Source organism: Penicillium rubens (genome assembly GCF_028828025.1).
Source record: "Penicillium rubens strain IBT 27055 chromosome Unknown utg000002l_segment0_segment0, whole genome shotgun sequence".
Classification (NCBI taxonomy): domain Eukaryota; kingdom Fungi; phylum Ascomycota; class Eurotiomycetes; order Eurotiales; family Aspergillaceae; genus Penicillium; species Penicillium rubens.
The window spans coordinates 3,545,756-3,562,686 of record NW_026890600.1 but is presented as its reverse complement, the minus strand read 5'-3'; the positions used below and the strand labels follow the sequence as shown (position 1 = coordinate 3,562,686).

General features: G+C 50.2%; 8 protein-coding genes across 8 annotated transcripts; 4 read left to right on the top strand and 4 right to left on the bottom strand.

Moving 5' to 3' along the window:
- Window positions 1-227: 227 nt before the first annotated feature.
- Window positions 228-1,479, bottom strand: N7525_003822 (NAD-dependent epimerase/dehydratase family protein; the record flags this gene model as incomplete). Its single annotated transcript, XM_002558720.1, has 3 exons — window positions 228-1,144; window positions 1,215-1,376; window positions 1,434-1,479. 3 exons carry the CDS (start codon window positions 1,477-1,479, stop codon window positions 228-230), a joined length of 1,125 nt encoding a protein of 374 aa, XP_002558766.1.
- A 764-nt stretch (window positions 1,480-2,243) lies between these two features.
- Window positions 2,244-2,462, top strand: N7525_003821 (uncharacterized protein; the record flags this gene model as incomplete). The annotated part of the gene is made up of 1 exon (XM_061212839.1): window positions 2,244-2,462. One exon carries the CDS (start codon window positions 2,244-2,246, stop codon window positions 2,460-2,462), a length of 219 nt encoding a protein of 72 aa, XP_061069860.1.
- A 1,543-nt stretch (window positions 2,463-4,005) lies between these two features.
- Window positions 4,006-5,683, bottom strand: N7525_003820 (uncharacterized protein; the record flags this gene model as incomplete). Its single annotated transcript, XM_002558722.1, has 3 exons — window positions 4,006-5,131; window positions 5,184-5,469; window positions 5,524-5,683. 3 exons carry the CDS (start codon window positions 5,681-5,683, stop codon window positions 4,006-4,008), a joined length of 1,572 nt encoding a protein of 523 aa, XP_002558768.1.
- Window positions 5,684-6,469: 786 nt separating this feature from the next.
- On the top strand, window positions 6,470-7,855 carry N7525_003819 (M24 family metallopeptidase; the record flags this gene model as incomplete). The annotated part of the gene is made up of 1 exon (XM_002558723.2): window positions 6,470-7,855. The coding sequence occupies one exon, from the start codon at window positions 6,470-6,472 to the stop codon at window positions 7,853-7,855; it is 1,386 nt and encodes a 461-aa protein (XP_002558769.1).
- A 279-nt stretch (window positions 7,856-8,134) lies between these two features.
- On the bottom strand, window positions 8,135-9,319 carry N7525_003818 (uncharacterized protein; the record flags this gene model as incomplete). Its single annotated transcript, XM_002558724.1, has 1 exon — window positions 8,135-9,319. One exon carries the CDS (start codon window positions 9,317-9,319, stop codon window positions 8,135-8,137), a length of 1,185 nt encoding a protein of 394 aa, XP_002558770.1.
- An 820-nt stretch (window positions 9,320-10,139) lies between these two features.
- N7525_003817 (fungal specific transcription factor domain-containing protein) lies at window positions 10,140-11,996 on the top strand (the record flags this gene model as incomplete). The annotated part of the gene is made up of 2 exons (XM_002558725.2): window positions 10,140-11,099; window positions 11,151-11,996. The coding sequence occupies 2 exons, from the start codon at window positions 10,140-10,142 to the stop codon at window positions 11,994-11,996; spliced, it is 1,806 nt and encodes a 601-aa protein (XP_002558771.2).
- A 229-nt stretch (window positions 11,997-12,225) lies between these two features.
- On the bottom strand, window positions 12,226-13,917 carry N7525_003816 (NAD-dependent succinate-semialdehyde dehydrogenase; the record flags this gene model as incomplete). The annotated part of the gene is made up of 4 exons (XM_061212838.1): window positions 12,226-12,371; window positions 12,432-13,711; window positions 13,763-13,836; window positions 13,894-13,917. The coding sequence occupies 4 exons, from the start codon at window positions 13,915-13,917 to the stop codon at window positions 12,226-12,228; spliced, it is 1,524 nt and encodes a 507-aa protein (XP_061069859.1).
- Window positions 13,918-14,507: 590 nt separating this feature from the next.
- On the top strand, window positions 14,508-16,680 carry N7525_003815 (amine oxidase; the record flags this gene model as incomplete). The annotated part of the gene is made up of 3 exons (XM_002558727.2): window positions 14,508-14,561; window positions 14,641-15,072; window positions 15,124-16,680. 3 exons carry the CDS (start codon window positions 14,508-14,510, stop codon window positions 16,678-16,680), a joined length of 2,043 nt encoding a protein of 680 aa, XP_002558773.2.
- Window positions 16,681-16,931: the final 251 nt, after the last annotated feature.

Sequence of the window (16,931 nt, the reverse complement as noted above, 5' to 3'; positions counted from 1 at the left end):
AGCGTATGGAGATGCATATCATGAGAGGGTCGTGTCGTAGGGGATTCAATGCATCCTTTTTCAGACACAATGCGATGACATGATCGATTTTCCTCATCGGGTAGGGGATACCGTTAATGAATCATGGGGGATAGAAAGAGTAAAATAACCGACGGGACGGGATATCTTGAAAAGAAAAAGAGAAAAAGGCGAAAGACGAAAGATCCGAAAACCAGTGGAATCCTCTCTCATGGCCACCAGCCCATGCGCTTGTAACTGTCCACGATTTCGCGGATACTGTCAGCCCCAAAGTTCGGGTACGATGGCTTCCAGCCAGTCTCATTCTCGAACTTCGACCCGTCAATGGACATATCCTGGTCCCGGACAATGTCACGTTCCAGGAACGGACTGATCGGTCCAGGCCGGGTGATATTGGCTCTCTCGACGAGCTCAGCCCAAGTCTGCAGACCGACCTCATTCATATCATCAAGGACATCGTCGAGGTTCAGCTTGGCGAGCTGCGAAGCAAGCGACCCAATGAACGAGACCTTGAGACCGAACACCTCTGTCAAGGCATTGGCGACATGTTCCTGTTTCGTATCGTTGTGATCGACAACATTGAAGGTGACAACTCCTTCCTTGGGGTCGATAAAGCCCTTCGCGGCGCGCCACTTGGCAGCCTCGAACAGCGCGCTGGCAGCATCCTTGACGTGCAGGGTGTTAATTTTCAAGTCCTTTGTGTGCAGGAATTCCAAGTCCTGCTTGAGATCGACGTGGACGGCGGACAGACAAATGCCCGTGGCGAAGTAGCCCGGGTCGTAGGCGCCGTAGACGTGGGGTAGGCGTAGCGCGCAGTATTGCAGGTTTGGGACCTTAAGCAATTCCTCCGCAGCCTTGAGCTTCCACGCGGCTAGCTTGTGCCACGGGGCGAGCTTGTCGGTCTCCTTGCGTGGCGTTGAGCCGCCCTTGTAGACGTGCGCGGTCGAGGTTTCGATAAAGGCGGGGATGCCGCGTCGGGCAATTTCCTTGCCGAGTGCGACGGAGAGGGCGTAGCTGCGCACTTCATAGACATCGTCTGGTTGGGAGTGACGTGATTCGCCGCCGCAGTTGATTACATAGTCGAATTGTTCGCCATTGGCTCGGTCGAAGATGCGCGGGAAATGTTCTGTGGGGGAGCCGGTGAAGGTAAGAATTTGTTTTGGGGGAGGAAGGGGGGAATTGGCCGCGCCACTCACGTTCACGGCTGGCGTCTGCCTGGACGAACTTGTCCTTGGAGCATGCCTCTTCAAATTCTGGGGCCAACCAGGCCAATTGTGGCAGGACTTTGTCTACCAAACGGACTTCCGAGGCTAGGTTGTTCTCGTGGATGTATAGTGCGAGGTGTCGACCGATGAAGCCTGAAGACGGGGAATGTCAGTCGGAAAGGAATCCTATTCAGACAAAGAAAGACATACCGAGGCCACCGACAATCAGGACGGCGGGTTTTTTGGCGTCAGCCATTTTTGATGTGAAAGAAAGAAAGAGGTCTCCCCGCAGGTTCAGGAGAATGAAAGGGGGAGGGGAAGGCGAAGGACGGGAGAAAGGAGGGGGCCGGACTAAATGGGCAAAGGGGAACAACTAAAACGAAACAGAAACTCAGAAAAGAATCCGAAGAATATTATTAGATGGAACAAAAGAAAAAGTCAAAAAACCCCCAAAAATTAATATTCGGGATTCGCATCTCCCCTGCCAAGCCGGTTAATCCACGACGTTGACTATAGCGAGTGGGTTACAGTGGAAACAGCATCTACCTGTGACGTCGGAGGGGGAGATAGTGGGTGTTAGTGAGATTAGTGCAAGGTCGACTTCCAGTCATTTCCTTGTATGGAAGTCCATTGTTACCATGTTGGACCATGTGATACTACGTAGATAACTGCCTCTGTATGATGTACTCCGTAGTCCTAAGGTACAATATAAAGTGCCCAGGTAAATTTTGGTCCCATGGTACTGGGTTTCCGATCACCCGAACCATAGATGCGATGCTAAGCCTCTCCCATGCTTAATTGGACTATCCTTTCAATGATTTCGATTGTGTGATTTTCCATACAATATAGAATGGCTGGGGATCTTTGGCTTAAATTAATAACTAGGACATTGGGAGTTGATTCAGTACACATACAGATTACTACAGATGTTACATGGAGTCATTAGAAGCAATTTCGGGATATTACTCCCATTTAAAATTGCAGTCGTACATACCTACATACAGAGTACTGTTCTTCAAGATGGGATATTCTGAGGGTTCAGGTTGTAAAGACCCGAGAACGGGCCTTCAGGCACTTCACCCAATCCAGAAGGATGGAGAAGGATGGGACAAGGGCGGGGCACTTGTTGGTGGACCGAGGGCGATCTTGCGGGCACGGCACACAATCGAACGGCGAGGAAACCGTCAGAAGACGATGAGCGGCCTTTCAGTGGAGTTTCCTCTAAGGGCCGGCAGATGAACATGTGGAACAAAAGGCAGCTTTTAAAATTGGCAGATAAATGATGGCAGATGTTTTTAAGAAATTGATCTTGAAACACTGTGACACAGTCCCTGGTTATATCGGGCACTTTTAAGAGTCCCTATACTGATGGGTATATATCTTCTATATCTTCTCCTGGTCTGTACGAGCCGGGTGGCCGGTAAGCCAAATTGTGACATAACAAGATACCTTTGGCTGCTATGGTTAAAGACCCGTTGTAAATTTTGATACAAGCAGCTCCCCAATTTTTAGAAGGATGTCTGGCTGCGGCTATTCAAAAGCCATGCAGCCTCTTTCATGGTCAGCGATTTATCAAGGTTGCCGTCATGACCAGGCCAACTTCGTTTGAGACCCAATGTTTAAAACGAAGGGTGCACGATTGCGTTGACAGGCATCAGAGATAAAGTAATGGTATTTAATCTCGTTGTGTAGCTTCAAGCCGGACTTTACTCTCCCATATTCCACTTTTCACTCATGGGCTCTGGAAAAGTGGCCGTTGATGGACCATGGGTGGATTAAACGACGATTGCCTTCCCAGAAATGCAGGTTAAATCTATTCTACTATGCTTTATAACTGTGAAGTATGTGGAAAGCGTACTCTTCGTTCATTATTAGTCGCACAGCTCAGGGGGCTGGCTAGACTGGCTGAACAATGAACAGACAATAGGGACAGACACGAGAGGGAATATACACTGGGTCACGGAGGGCTACCTCTGTAAAAAGAATGAAAAATTGGCGCAAAGAGCACGAGTATCAGCTTCTGGGGGCAGTGGAGAACTCAGGAAGGTACAGTCTATATCTCTACAGTTCGTAGCAAAAGCACCTCAGGTACCCGAAGGTGGCCTCTCAGTAGCCCGCATGTACGGAACATGTTTCGCGCGATTTACAGAGCTCAACTGGACTGCATCCAGACCCAATCAGATTCCCTGTTTACTGGACAATAGGAGACATGTAAGACGATGGTAAAACTGGGGCGAGTGAAGAGTTTTGACCAGAAGAGAAGAAACACATCGACGGTTTAAAAAGGGCTTACTATGGGAGCGTTGAGAAATTTTTATGTCAGACGCTTTGGGCCTCCGATATAAAATCGAAGTATATCTACACAATACTCATGTAGAAGGTCTGGGGACAAAGGCAAAATCTCGGGATTCACCCCCTATTTTAAGGTTATAGTTCGGCATTTTTCTTAACTACGGAGTACTAGTGACTGAACTACGGAGCCAATTCCACATTCAAACCTCCTTCAATCTTGGAACGGTGGGGTCAGAGAGTGGAGCCGATCTTTGTGTGCCCTTTCATCCATGGTGAAATCAATTACATATCTACCTAGGTAATGGAAGCGGGTCTCTGAATGACATTCCAAGGGCTGTATATCTGCGGCTATCTACAAGATGTATTTAAGGATGCCTGCTACCTATGTGTGTAGGTATTATATTTCCAATAGATGAACCCCTCATGTCAATGATGGGACTATGATTACATCTTCCGCTCTTTGACCCGACCAAGGTGTCTCAATATGTCACTAATGTATATTTTCCAAGCCATCCCAAATATTAATCTCATCAGAAGTAATCCACAACGGATCAGATCGCCCCTTCAATAGCTTATGACCGGCGTAGGTGACCATAAATGCAGGAATGCCGATGTAAGCCGTGAAAAAGCTCGATGCCGAAAGCTGTCCCGGGAAGAAGACATTAAAGCCATTTATAAGTGTTAGAAGAAGAAAGAAGAATAAAGCAAACCATGCACCATATGGCTGGGTCCAGCTGCGGTAGGGAAGCTCGGGTTTGCCCTGGGTATTGTAGGCCGATCGGAAGCGTAGGTACACGATGCAGCAGCACACCCAAGAGATAAAAGCAGAGGTGTTGGTGATATTGACGAACCAGGTGAAGACGGTGGAGCTGCTGCTAGCGCAGTTGAGGTAGGCCAGAACACCGAAGGAGCTGCATGCTAGAACTGCAGCGTAGGGCACTCCTCTATTGGTACAGCGAAGGAAGATCTTGGGTGCTTGGCCAGAAATTGCCAGAGCGTAAAGAGCTCGCGAGCTCATATATAGATATGCGTTGCCAGCGGACCAGGCAGTGGTGAGGATTGCGGCGTTAACAACACTTCCCAGGCCGTGGATCCCAGCATGCTTGATCCCAACAACAAAAGCGGAGGCCTTTGCATTGCTGCCACTGCTGACGAGGTCTTCGTCGTTGGAAGGACAAATGACGCCAATTGCCAGGACCGTGCCAAGGTAAAACACAATTAGACGAATAACGAAGCGGTTGGCGGCTTTTCCGAGGTCCTTTCGAGGATTCTGCATCTCTCCGCTTGTGGCAATAAGTAGCTCTGGGCTGAATGTAAAAGGGAACGCGCTTAGGACAAGGGTCCGAACAAATGCCACGAGCCTGCCACCTGCTCCGTCGGCCAGCCAAGTGTTTATAGGACCGGGGTCCTTCCAGTAGTGGAAGCCCAGGATGCCGGACTGTTTAGGCCCTCCTCCCCAGAACAGCACAATTGAGAGGACCAACAGCCCAATAATTGTGAAGACCTTGATGGTCGAAAACCAGAACTCTGACTCGCCGTAGTATTCCACAGGTAGCAAATTCAGGCCGACTATGAGGACCATAAAGACGGTGATCCAGACTGCTACATTGACCGGGCTGCAGGGGACTGTTATTTCTGGATGATAACGCGAAGTGTCGGATCTCTTACCTATCCCAGTAGTCGATGACCAAGGCACCTGCCGTGATTTCGTACGGAACCAGGATGCCCAAAGAATAGACATAGAGCCATCCCATCGCAAAGCCCAGACTTTTAGAGACGTACCGAGTGCCGTAGTACGACAGTGAAGCACCACCGACTGGAAGATAGGCTACCATCTCGACAATTGCCGTCACAATGATATAAACCAAAAAGATCAGAACAATGAAAGCAGTGAGCAGGAAGGCTGGTCCACCCAAAGCCAACGTCGCCCCAGTGCCAACGAAAAGGCCCGTTCCTAGAGGAATGTGTATTAGAAATTGGTTGGTATCCTGCTTCGTGGAGAACGCACCAACACAGCCTCCGAGGGCTATCATCTGTGAATGGCGCGGCTTCAACGCACGCTTCATTGTACCATGCTCAGACATGTCAATGGGAACGATATCAGCGCTCACAGTACTGGCAATGTCGGTTCCATGCTGATCATTCTTCTCATCGTCTTCTATTGCCATGATGGATAAAAAGGCAGGACCTAAAGAGGTTAAGTGAGTATGTAAAGTGGTAAGTAATGATAGATGCGTTGGAACAGATTGCAAGCCAAGCTGGAGGGTGTACTTTTGTATAAACGCTGAACGCATTCAAACGACGAACGTTAGCCATGCACTATCTGAGGACACTGAATCCGAAGATAAGGCCAAGCCTTATTTGGAACGCTCGTTCTTGCTATATTCAGCTTATCGCGATGAACCCACATGTAACCTTGGAACCACTTAACCTTCCATGTTTCCGTGGAACCTTAATTCAAAGATACCCCGCAAGAACTCCACGAGTTGCGCGGATAATTCACAACATACACAATCTGGGTATGCTTAATCCAATATAGCTATCTACCTAGGTACCTAGATAGGTAGTTTCTTAAAAGACAACGTTTTACGCGTTATGATGTGACCCACATAAGGACGTATGGGCGTACCATACCAAATGGCCCTTGCAGCGTGGTGCCTCTTACCCCAGTCTCTGAAGTAGTCTATTCCTGATGCGGTTAGTGTATTGCTCGTTGGTTCTTGCCGCATTCGCCAGTTTCCTAAGACGAGGCAAGACTCCGGATTTGCTCCGAGATAGACTTGTCTGGCGACTTAAGGAAGAGACAACGATATACTTTGGCAGTAGTATACAAAATACATGAGCCACCTCCAGTATGAGTTTGAAAATAAAGAGAGCGATAAAAGGTCGAATATTCCCTCCGCCCTCTGCTATCAATCCATCCTTCTGGCATTTGCCTTGCAAAGAAACTCAAAATGGCCATCTTGAAGAAGCCCCAACCGTTCAAAAAGGCACTTCATTTCTCCGAAAAAGAGTTTGAGGAGCGACAGCAACGCGCTCTCAAACTCATGAAGCAAGAGGGACTCGATGGCTTCCTCATTACGAAACAAGAAACTCTTTACTACCTCACTGGATATGACACTTTCGGATACGTCTTCTTCCAAGCCATGTACTTCCACAAGGATGGCTCAAAGAAGTTGGTAACGCGTATGCCAGATCTTCGACAGGCTCTCTACACCTCTGTCTTGACATACAACGATATCATGATACGATCGGATGATGCCGACAGCAACCCGGTGTCTTTGGTGCCACTTGTTCTGAAAGAATTCGGCATCAACTCGTCATCTAAACGCATCGGCTATGAGCCCAACTCTGCAACTTTGACCCTCGAGGTTGGAAAATTGCTTGAGGAGTCTGTGGCTGGTTTGTGCACCTTGGTCAACCATAGCAACTTGTTCACCCGCGAACTACGGATTGTCAAATCCCCAGCTGAACTACGCAAGATTCGCAAGGCAGCCTACCTCGCTGATTTCGCACTTATCAGAACGTTGAAACTGGCTAAGCCTGGAGCATACGAGGGAGACCTATGGCGGGAAATCGTCGGGACAGTTTACGAAGGTGGTGGCGATGATCCCGCAAATGAAAACATTCTCGTCTCGGGGAACAAGGCTGTCCTGACTCGCTATTCGGCCGGGAAATCAACTATCGAACGCCAACTCACCTTGGAACATGCTGGGGTCTACAAGCACTACCACGCCTGCCTCATGCGAACCGTCCATATCGGTGGTGTTACTGCACTAGCCCGACGAATGTTTGAAGTCAATATCCTGCAGATGGAAGCCGCGATGGCTGCATTGAAGCCCGGCTGCGCAATTGAGGAAGTATTTGAAGCGTACGCGAGAGTGGCAGATGAGAACGGATTCAAAGACCAACGATTTAATGCCTGTGGCTACAGTTTAGGTGCTACTTTTGCCCCTACCTGGATGGACTTCCCCATGTTTGTCCGAGGCCAGAAGGTAATTGCACAGCCAGGAATGGTGTTTTTCATCCATATTATCCTTATGGACAAGGCCACCGATACGGCCAGCTCCATTGGTCAAACTGTCGAAGTTACGCAGGACGGGTGCGTCTCGCTCTCCAAGTTGCCGTTCCATATTACTCGGAAACAGACCATCGCTGCTTGGAAGAAGGTGAAGAAGGAAGACTATGGATTCACGGCAGAGGAAGAGGATAAGGGCGAGAACCTTCGGGATGTGGAACTCTCTGATGGCGATGTCGACGCTGAGGACTATGATGTTGAGTATGACTTTTCCGAATATCAGCCTTCGGCTCCCCCTGGGGACCCGACTCAGCTTGTCTAGATTCGATGGGTGTTCTGGATATGTACCTACTCGAAGAAGAGACACAGAGGAAAGCAGCTTAAGATTACAGAAGTTCTTTGAAGCAAGCTCCATTTTCATCTAACTATGCAGGCAGTATGGTATGGTTGGCTCCAAATTTGCTCCTAGGATCACCGGTAGGATCGCTGGTGTGTTAGTACATAAAGAGTGCCTCTCTGCTTCGAGAACCATGTCTATTAGCTACGCGGGTAGCAGTATACTCGAAGAAACTAAAATAGACATGCAACTGCTATAAGACCCTCAACCCTGACAATAGCTCGCCGCGATTGCTATAAATGAGTCTGCAAGTTGGCGAATAGATTCAACCTCAACCGATTCCTCCTTCGAATGCAATCCACAGCCCTTCGGCCCCCAGATCACGCCCGGAATCCCTGCTTCAGAAAGCAACGCCATGTCGGTCCAATAAGTCTCGCTCTTAATCGGCGGTGCCATGCCCGTTGATTTTACAGCGTGTTCAACGACAAGATTGACAAAGGGATGATCAGACGCAATCGAGTAAGGGGGCCGGTAACATGTCGTGCGAAGCTCAAAGGTAAAATCAGAAACCGTTGATGCGAGCTTTTGTAGAATGGGTCGCAGCTCATTTTCCACAGATGTCGCGGTCTCGCCTGCAACGGTGCGCCGCTCGATAGAGATTGTGCATTTGGCAGGGTAGGAGTTGATTTCGGCGCCGCCTCTGATAATGCCTACATGGACGTTTGGGGCGTCTATTTCGACTCCGGTAGGAGAACGTTGCGGAAGACTCTGAGAGTAGCGATCCAGTTCGACGAGGAAGTATCCGGCCTTGCAGATGGCATCAACACCGAGGTCTGGACGAGAGCCATGGGCGGCAATACCGTGGATGTCAACCTCTAGGAGAACGTATCCTTTATGGGCGTTAATGATGGCGAAGTCAGTTGGCTCTGCAACAATAGCAGCATCTGCCCGCCAACCGGCCGCCAGCACTTGTTCTGTACCGATACTATCGCATTCTTCATCCGCCACGGCCGCGAGGATCACATCACCTCGGAGATTCAATTTGGCAGCACTGGCAGTTGCAATCATTGCTGCTGCCATGCCACTTTTCATGTCGGCTGATCCGCGTCCGTAGAGCCTGCCGTTGGCTATATGGCCGCTTAACGGGTCCCCGTCATAACCTTGGAGAGTGACGGTATCGGTGTGTCCGTTGAACATAAGAGACTTTCCATCTCCCGATCCTCGGACGACACCAATGACTGATGGACGCCCTGGGGTCTCTTCAATCCAGTGGCATTCGATGTTGCGGTGTTGGAGCCATGCGCATATATACTGCGCAACGGTCGTCTCGCCGGCTGTATTTGAACCGGACCCGGGGGTCGAGGAGTCGATCTGCACCATGGTCTGAGTTAGGGAGACGACGTCGTCAATGGTAACGTCGTGCTTGGTAGTATACTGGAGACCGTCCATGATGAGAATAACGTGTTGATCTTTGGCGGGTAGGTGTATGCATAGATTATACCTGGAAATATACAAGCGGCGGAGCTTGATCTTATACCTCCACGTCGGCCTAGAAAAAGATATCCGATCAGCCTTTTTTTTAGCTTAAGTTTTTTTAAGGGAGAGGCACTTCCCGGCCAAAGCTGCCCAACGGCTGATGTTGACGTGGACGACTGAACTAAAAGTGGAAGGAGCTAACGAGGGAGGATAAAAGGGAAACATCCCATTCAAATTCGAGGCGTCTATCAAAAATATTTCAGACAAGAGGCTTCATTTGCTCAACGTCAATGCCTTCTCTCTTATCTATCTACCTAGGTAATTCTGCCCGTATTCCCTTCCAATCATATCCGAGCCAATCCCCGCACTTCAAGATAGTGAAAATGCCTCCGAAACGGCATCTCAATGCTTGCCTCCTACCATATAACCATGGCAAAACTCGTCTGGGACTTGGATGGGCGGCAAAGGACCAAACCTGTCAAGTCAATATCTTACACAGGGTAACTCCAAATTTGCCGCATTCTCTATTTGAGCTAACGCGGCGACGTGCAGTTGCTGGACTTGCCGAAAACGCCGGATTAAATGCGATGAAAGGCCCATTGGATGCAAGACATGTGAGCAGGCAAAGCTGACCTGCGCGGGGTACGACGTACGACTGGTTTGGAACGCGGGCCCTAACACCAGCAGGCGGCGCATTCGGTCAGGTCCGTATGGAAATCTTCGAGTAGCATACCCATGCGCAGGAGAAGCAGATACTGATGGCAGAGGCTTAGACAGAGGTTCCTGTGCCCCGATGACGGATAGTGAAGTGACCCGAGCTCTCACCACAGTCGAAAAATCGGCAACGTGTCCTGCCGTAACGACAACTGTTGGCCCTTTTTCGGTTTTTCAAACTCAATCTGCGTCTACCAGAGATATCGATCATCCATCCAGCCCGAATCCAGGCGATACTGCGATGGGTGGCTCGGAAGAGACTAACCAGCCCACTACCAACAGTCCCATTATCCCTATGGTGGATTCGCCATATCAAACCACATCTGAATTGCCTCAATTTCCGGAATCAACTGTAGACACGACGGTACCGCCTAGCGACGTATGTGTTGGCGGAGATCAGGCAGAAACACCGATTGGAACCCTCGCCACGGAGTCCCCGGATGATGCTCCTGTCGTGAATACAAGGACTAGCACTACTACAAGCTTATCTAACCTGCCGGATTATTTATGCCCTACCAGCCATGAAATTGCAACGACTCCCCGGGGCGTTGATGTCACCGTCTCGCAAAGTCCGGGCTGGATGGAGCGAAACGATCATTCACCCTGGGAAAGCGCGCCTGGGGACCTGGGGGTTATACTCTTTGAAAATGATATGGCATTAGCTATTATGGAGGATACAACAGCAGCGATGTTGATGCACCACTATATGCAACATGTGGTACATCTCATGCAACCGGTGTCTCACCCAAGGAATCCCTGGAAGACTGTATATCTTCCCCTTGCGCTCCACGGCTCATCCCAACTAGACCTCCCAAAATCTTGGAACCAGCTTCACTCAGCAAGTGTTGCAGTTTTCCACGGTGTTTTATCTATTGCCGCTGTCAATTTGCAGAGCATGGAAGCTGATCAAGAATCCCTCGAACGACTAGCCTGCCATCATAAGCAGCGTGCCCTCGTTGCACTTCAGAGTACGCTTGCGACAAAGTCAACTCCTTACAAAGGTATTATGGCCGCAATACTGTCTCTGGTATCCGCAGATGTGAGTTGACCTCGGAGTATAGTGTCACACCCTGAACTAATGTTCGTCCAGATAATGGACGGCGGCATGTCCGACCACTGGATCCACTTAGAGGCAGGGATCAAACTACAGGCCTCGAGACACTACGCCATGTTAGTTAGTCACGAAACATGTCTCCTGAATAATATCTGCAAGATGCTGCACTTATTCGGCCAGACGACGCTTCCCCATCGGACACCCAAACCGTGGCCGGGCTATGACTACATCCCCCGGGGCGCGGACTTCTACTCCCTAGAGCCTAGCATTGAGTTTCTCTACGGGATCACAATATCGATCGCTGGGGCAATCTTTAGGATCTATCGCCTCTCGCAGTATGTCGCGTACTACAGATCCCAGGGACAGGAGTACCCGGAGACTCTCCTCGAGGCCTGCGAGACACTTGCAGACGACCTAGGATCGTACACCATAACCTCCGAATTATTCTCAACTATCGACTCTTCCGAAGCAGAGGCATATATGGTGGATATCGCGCGAGCCCAGGCGAAAGCCTTCCACAACGCCGCCCTGATCTACTACTACCGCTCCATCCAAGAATGTGCTAGGAGCTGCCTTCACCAAGAACAACAAGCGGTCCTCGCCGCGATGAATGAAGCCGAAGACTTGAAGGTTTCTTTCGGTAAACACACCTCGTTTCCGGCGCCTATCACGTGGCCGGCATTCGTGGCGTCGTGTGAGGCTGTTGGGGAAGAGCGCCGCAGCTGGGACAAATGGTGGAGGCGGCTGGAAGTGTACGGTATGAGAAATTATCATCGGCAGTATGCGACCGTGCGTAGTATCTGGGGGAAGCTAGGTGAAGATGAGACAAGGGACTGGAGAGAGGTTCTGGACACTGTGGGCTTAAGGATTCTTCCTGTTTGAATGTACAACCTTACATATGTGCAATGACAGATCCATATACAAATTATATGACCAAAGGGGGGGGGAATGCTTGGCAGAACGTCCAAACTGGAAGGTACCAACGAGCCCAAAAGGGAAATAGCGGGGAAAGAACGTCCCAAAGGGCTGTTGTTGTTATCTCTGGGAATATACACAGCGGAGTGAGGAGATCAATTGCATAATATCAACTCTGCTATCTGCTATCTGCTATCTACAGCTTCGATGCGATCGCCCCAACCGTCAACGTTCCCGTTTTGGCGATCAGATATTCCTCGATCGCGACTTCCTTGCCAGCTTCCTTACCATAACCAGACGCTTTGATACCCCCAAAGGGAGACTCTGCTGCCGACGAATTACCTTGAGCAGCTCCGTCAGTATCAAAAATTGCGAAAATCACGATTCTGATGCATAACGTACCAGTGTTCATGCCGATCATGCCCGCCTCGAGACTTTCCAACAATCGCCACGTGCGACTGACATCCTTGGTAAAAAAGTACGAAGCCAGTCCCATGTTTGTGTCATTGGCCAAGCGGACAGCCTCCTCCTCGGTCTCAAATTGATAGAGTCCAAGCAGTGGTCCGAATACCTCCTCCTGCGTAGTCAACATATCGGACGACATGCCAGAGATGATTGTCGGCTGGAAGAAGTTTCCCCCCAGATGTTCCAGTGGACGACCACCTAGCACGATCTTCCCACCCTTCGCAACAGCATCCGCAATATGGCGCTCCAGCTTCACAAGTCCAGACTTAGTCGTCAGCGCGCCTATCGTAGTCTCAGGATCCGCGCCATGCCCCACACGAAGCCGTCTCGTTGCATCAACGAGCATGCTTAAGAACCGGTCGTACACACCACTCTGCACGTATACCCGATTTGCATGCGTGCACGCCTGCCCGGCAGTCCGCCACTTCAGCACCATTAACGCCGCCAAGGCCTGGTCCAAATCACCATCATCAAAGACGATAAATGGACAATTTCCTCCAAGCTCCAGCGTAACCTTCTTCAACCCCTCACTGCAATGCCGCGCAATAAGTTGCCCAACCGTTGTACTTCCCGTAAACGTCACCTTGCGGACAAGTTGATGTTTGCATAGTGCCTCACTCACACTAGGGGTATGAGCACTATCAGTCGATAAGACATTCATCGCACCCGGCGGGAATCCCGCCTGCAGCGCCAAATCCGCCAAAGCTAGTACACTCAGCGGCGTCTCAGGCGACGGCTTAATGACAATAGTACAGCCCGCAGCCAACGCCGCTGCTGCCTTCCGGATGATCATCGCCACGGGGAAGTTCCATGGCACAAGCGCGACGCAGACACCGATCGGCTGCTTGATTACGAGGTTTCTTCTATCTGAGATAGAAGGCTGCGCAATTGATCCTCGGATACGCTCCGCTTCGCCTGCGAACCACCATGCGAATCCCAGGGCGTACTCGACTTCGCCGAGGGCCTCGGCCATGGGCTTACCGGTTTCATACACAACAAGCGTTGCGATGTCGTTTTTGGATCGGGTGACCAGGCTGTGCCAGTTCAGCAGCATCTTTGCGCGTTCGCGCGGGTTTGTGGCTCGGTAGGTGAGGAATGAGCGCTGTGCGGATTTGATGTAGGCGTCTACGTCGGCGACGGTGTTGGTTGGGCAGGAGGCAAAAGCCTTGCCCGTGCCAGGGTCTGTATAGTAGCCCTTGATTAGAAGGGTCTGCTCTCTAGGATAGGATCAAGATGGCGCAGATTGGTTTATACCTTCGACGTCGAACCTTTGACCAGATTTAGATTGCACCCAGTTACCATCTAGCAGGGAGGCCTTGTGGAGTAGGGACGGCGTGTCTAGCTACATTGAAAAAAGAGGATTTCAGCAAGGCAATCGAGATGAATGAGAGATACTGACCGTGAAAGGTAGGGCTCTAGACATATTGGGCGTAAAAGGTAGAGATTAAAGCCCTCGACTTGAAAGATAAGTATACTTTGGAATCTTTGGATGATAGTAATATCGAGAATATTGAGAATTATGCTATTGAGTCAATAACCATACACCGAATTGGACTCTTTTAAAGGCGTCTTGTCTAGTTCCCCTTCGTGCCGCACTCATTTATATAACACTTTCAGGTCTAAGTAGGTAAGTAGGTACTAGTTACATAGATGTAAGAGGCAAGGTGAGTCTGAGGAAGAACAATGAATCTTCAGGCGGGGCTCTGATGGCAACGGAGAACCGGATCGCTGGTTCCTTCCTTTAGAGATTGACATGATCTTTGGAGGACGAGTGTCTCCAAAAGGCGAAAAAGGGCCAACGTTTAGGGAATTCATCGACCGGCTGTCCCTACCCTTAGCGGATGTAGCCCGCTAGTCCACCGCTTATTCTTAACCTTAGCGATCAGTCCCCCTCCAGAGCAAAGAGGTCTTGGCTTGGAGAATCAGTGCCTATTTAAAAGAAACCATGAATTCCCACTCTGGTTAAATTTGTCCTCTCATAGTCTAACTGTTGGCGACTGTCTATTCTTCGCAATGACCACCACCATGCACCCTTTCGACCCCCTCTCTCCAGCCGAGATCTCCGAGGTGAGAATCATTCACCGTCCTACAGCTTAGCCCTACAGCTTAGCCCATTCTTATAGGCTAACCGAAGAGATGATCCTAGGTTACGGCCATTGTTCGCACTCATTTTCCCGGACAATTGCCAGTATTCCGATTCATTACTCTCAAGGAGCCCGCAAAGCTGGAAATGCTGCCATTCCTAGAGAATGAGCACCGCGGCCTCCCAAACATCACACGACCAGCGCGCACCTCTCGTGTCCAGGTGGTCATGCGTAGCGATAAGGGTGAAAACCAGTTGATTGAGCTTCTAGTGGACCTGGATAACAAGCGAGTGATCAAGAACGAGCATCTTGTGGGAAGACACTCCTACATTGATGCCGACTATATGCGCCTGGTCGAATCCGCTTGTCTGGCGGACCCGAAAGTACAGGACGAGATTAAGAAGCTCAAACTGCCCGCCAACTCGACGGTAATTGTCGAGCCATGGGCCTATGGAACAGATGGGATAAATGACATGTCGGAAAGAATTTCGATGGTAAGTAGAAACCGCATCGTTTATCCTGATTTGAGGTAACTGAAGTTGTAGTGCTGGTTCTACCTGCGGCTTCTAGATAACCCTGACGCCAACTACTATGCATACCCCCTGGACCTGTGCGCAGAGGTGTCAGAGGAACTAAAAGTCACCAAAATCTATTATCTGCCATCCTCCCAAGAGGAGCGAATTAGTGACCAGGCCCGGCCTTTTGATATCAACCGAATTCATTCCACAGTGGATAGCGAGTATCACCCCAGTCTGCGGCCACCACCGCGCAACACCACCAAGCCTTACCAGGTCGTGCAGCCAGAAGGTCCTTCGTTTAGCACGCAAGGGAACCGGATTTCTTGGGAGAAATGGACTATGCGTGTGGGATTCAATTACCGCGAAGGACTCACGCTACATGATATCCGCTACGATGGCCGGAGCCTCTTTTACCGTCTCTCCCTTGCTGAAATGTTCGTGCCCTATGGCGACCCACGCGCTCCCTATCCACGAAAGGCAGCCTTCGACTTGGGAAGCGATGGCGCAGGTGTTAATGCCAACAACCTGCGTCTAGGATGTGACTGTCTCGGGCTGATAAAGTACTTCGATGCGTGGCATAACACCTCTTCCGGAGAACCCCTCAAACTCCCTAACGTGGTCTGCTGCCACGAACAGGACGACGGCATCCTCTGGAAACATACCAACTTCCGCACGCAGAACGCAGTAGTAGCTCGCGCGCGCATCCTAGTGCTGCAGACTATCATCACCGTCAGCAACTACGAATACATCTTCGCCTTCCAATTCAGTCAAGACGCGTCTATCCACTACGAGGTCCGCGCGACTGGCATCCTATCCACGTGCCCTATCAATATCGGCGATAAAGTCCCCTACGGCACTATCGTCGCCCCTGGCGTCTTAGCCCCCTACCACCAACACCTCTTCTGTCTCCGGATGGATCCCTGGGTCGACGGAAACGTCCAAAACACCCTGCAAGTCGAAGAGTCGCACGCCATGCCTATCAGCGATACCAATCCCTTCGGCGTGGGATACACCACCAGCTCGAATAACATAACCGAGGAAACCGGGCTCGACCTCGACATTTCCAAAAACCGCACCTTCAAAATCATCAACGAGCACTCAATCAACCCTATCACAGGAACACCGGTGGGCTTTAAACTCCTTCCGTCATACAGCCAAATGCTCCTCGCACACCCGGACTCCTACCACGCCCATAGATCCGAGTACGCCGCGCACGCTGTCTGGGTTACCCGGTATGACGATGAAGAGATGTTCCCTGCTGGCCGGCACACGATGCAGTCGACCGGTGGGGAGGGGATTCATTCGGCGATTACGCGGCGCAAGAACGATGGTAGTAAGACATCTGTCCGTAATGAGGATATTGTCCTCTGGCATACGTTTGGGTCGACTCATAATCCGCGCATCGAGGATTGGCCGGTTATGCCGATGGATCGGATGGTTGTTGGTATCAAGCCGGTGAACTTCTTTACTGGGAATCCCGGGCTGGATGTTCCCCCCTCGACGCAGGAGAGAAATCGAAGTGTGTTGGTTAATGGCGATTCGGATTCTCTGAAGTCATCATCGGATACTTGTTGTCGGTTGTGAGATTACCCTAGAGGATATGGATATGGTCCAGAGATCTGGAAGACTAGAATGTTCGCAAAAGAAAAGGTTGGCGTCAACCTATTGGATTTAGAAGTACACGGAGAATATTAGTGTGGTAGAATAGGATTCCTGGTACAACGCTCCTGGAGCATGCTAGGAGGCAATAATATACCTATATTTCAAGGTCATTTTGGACTTTCTCTTACATGTAGTGATCGAACTACAGAGCCATTCAAATTTTCAATCTTGGA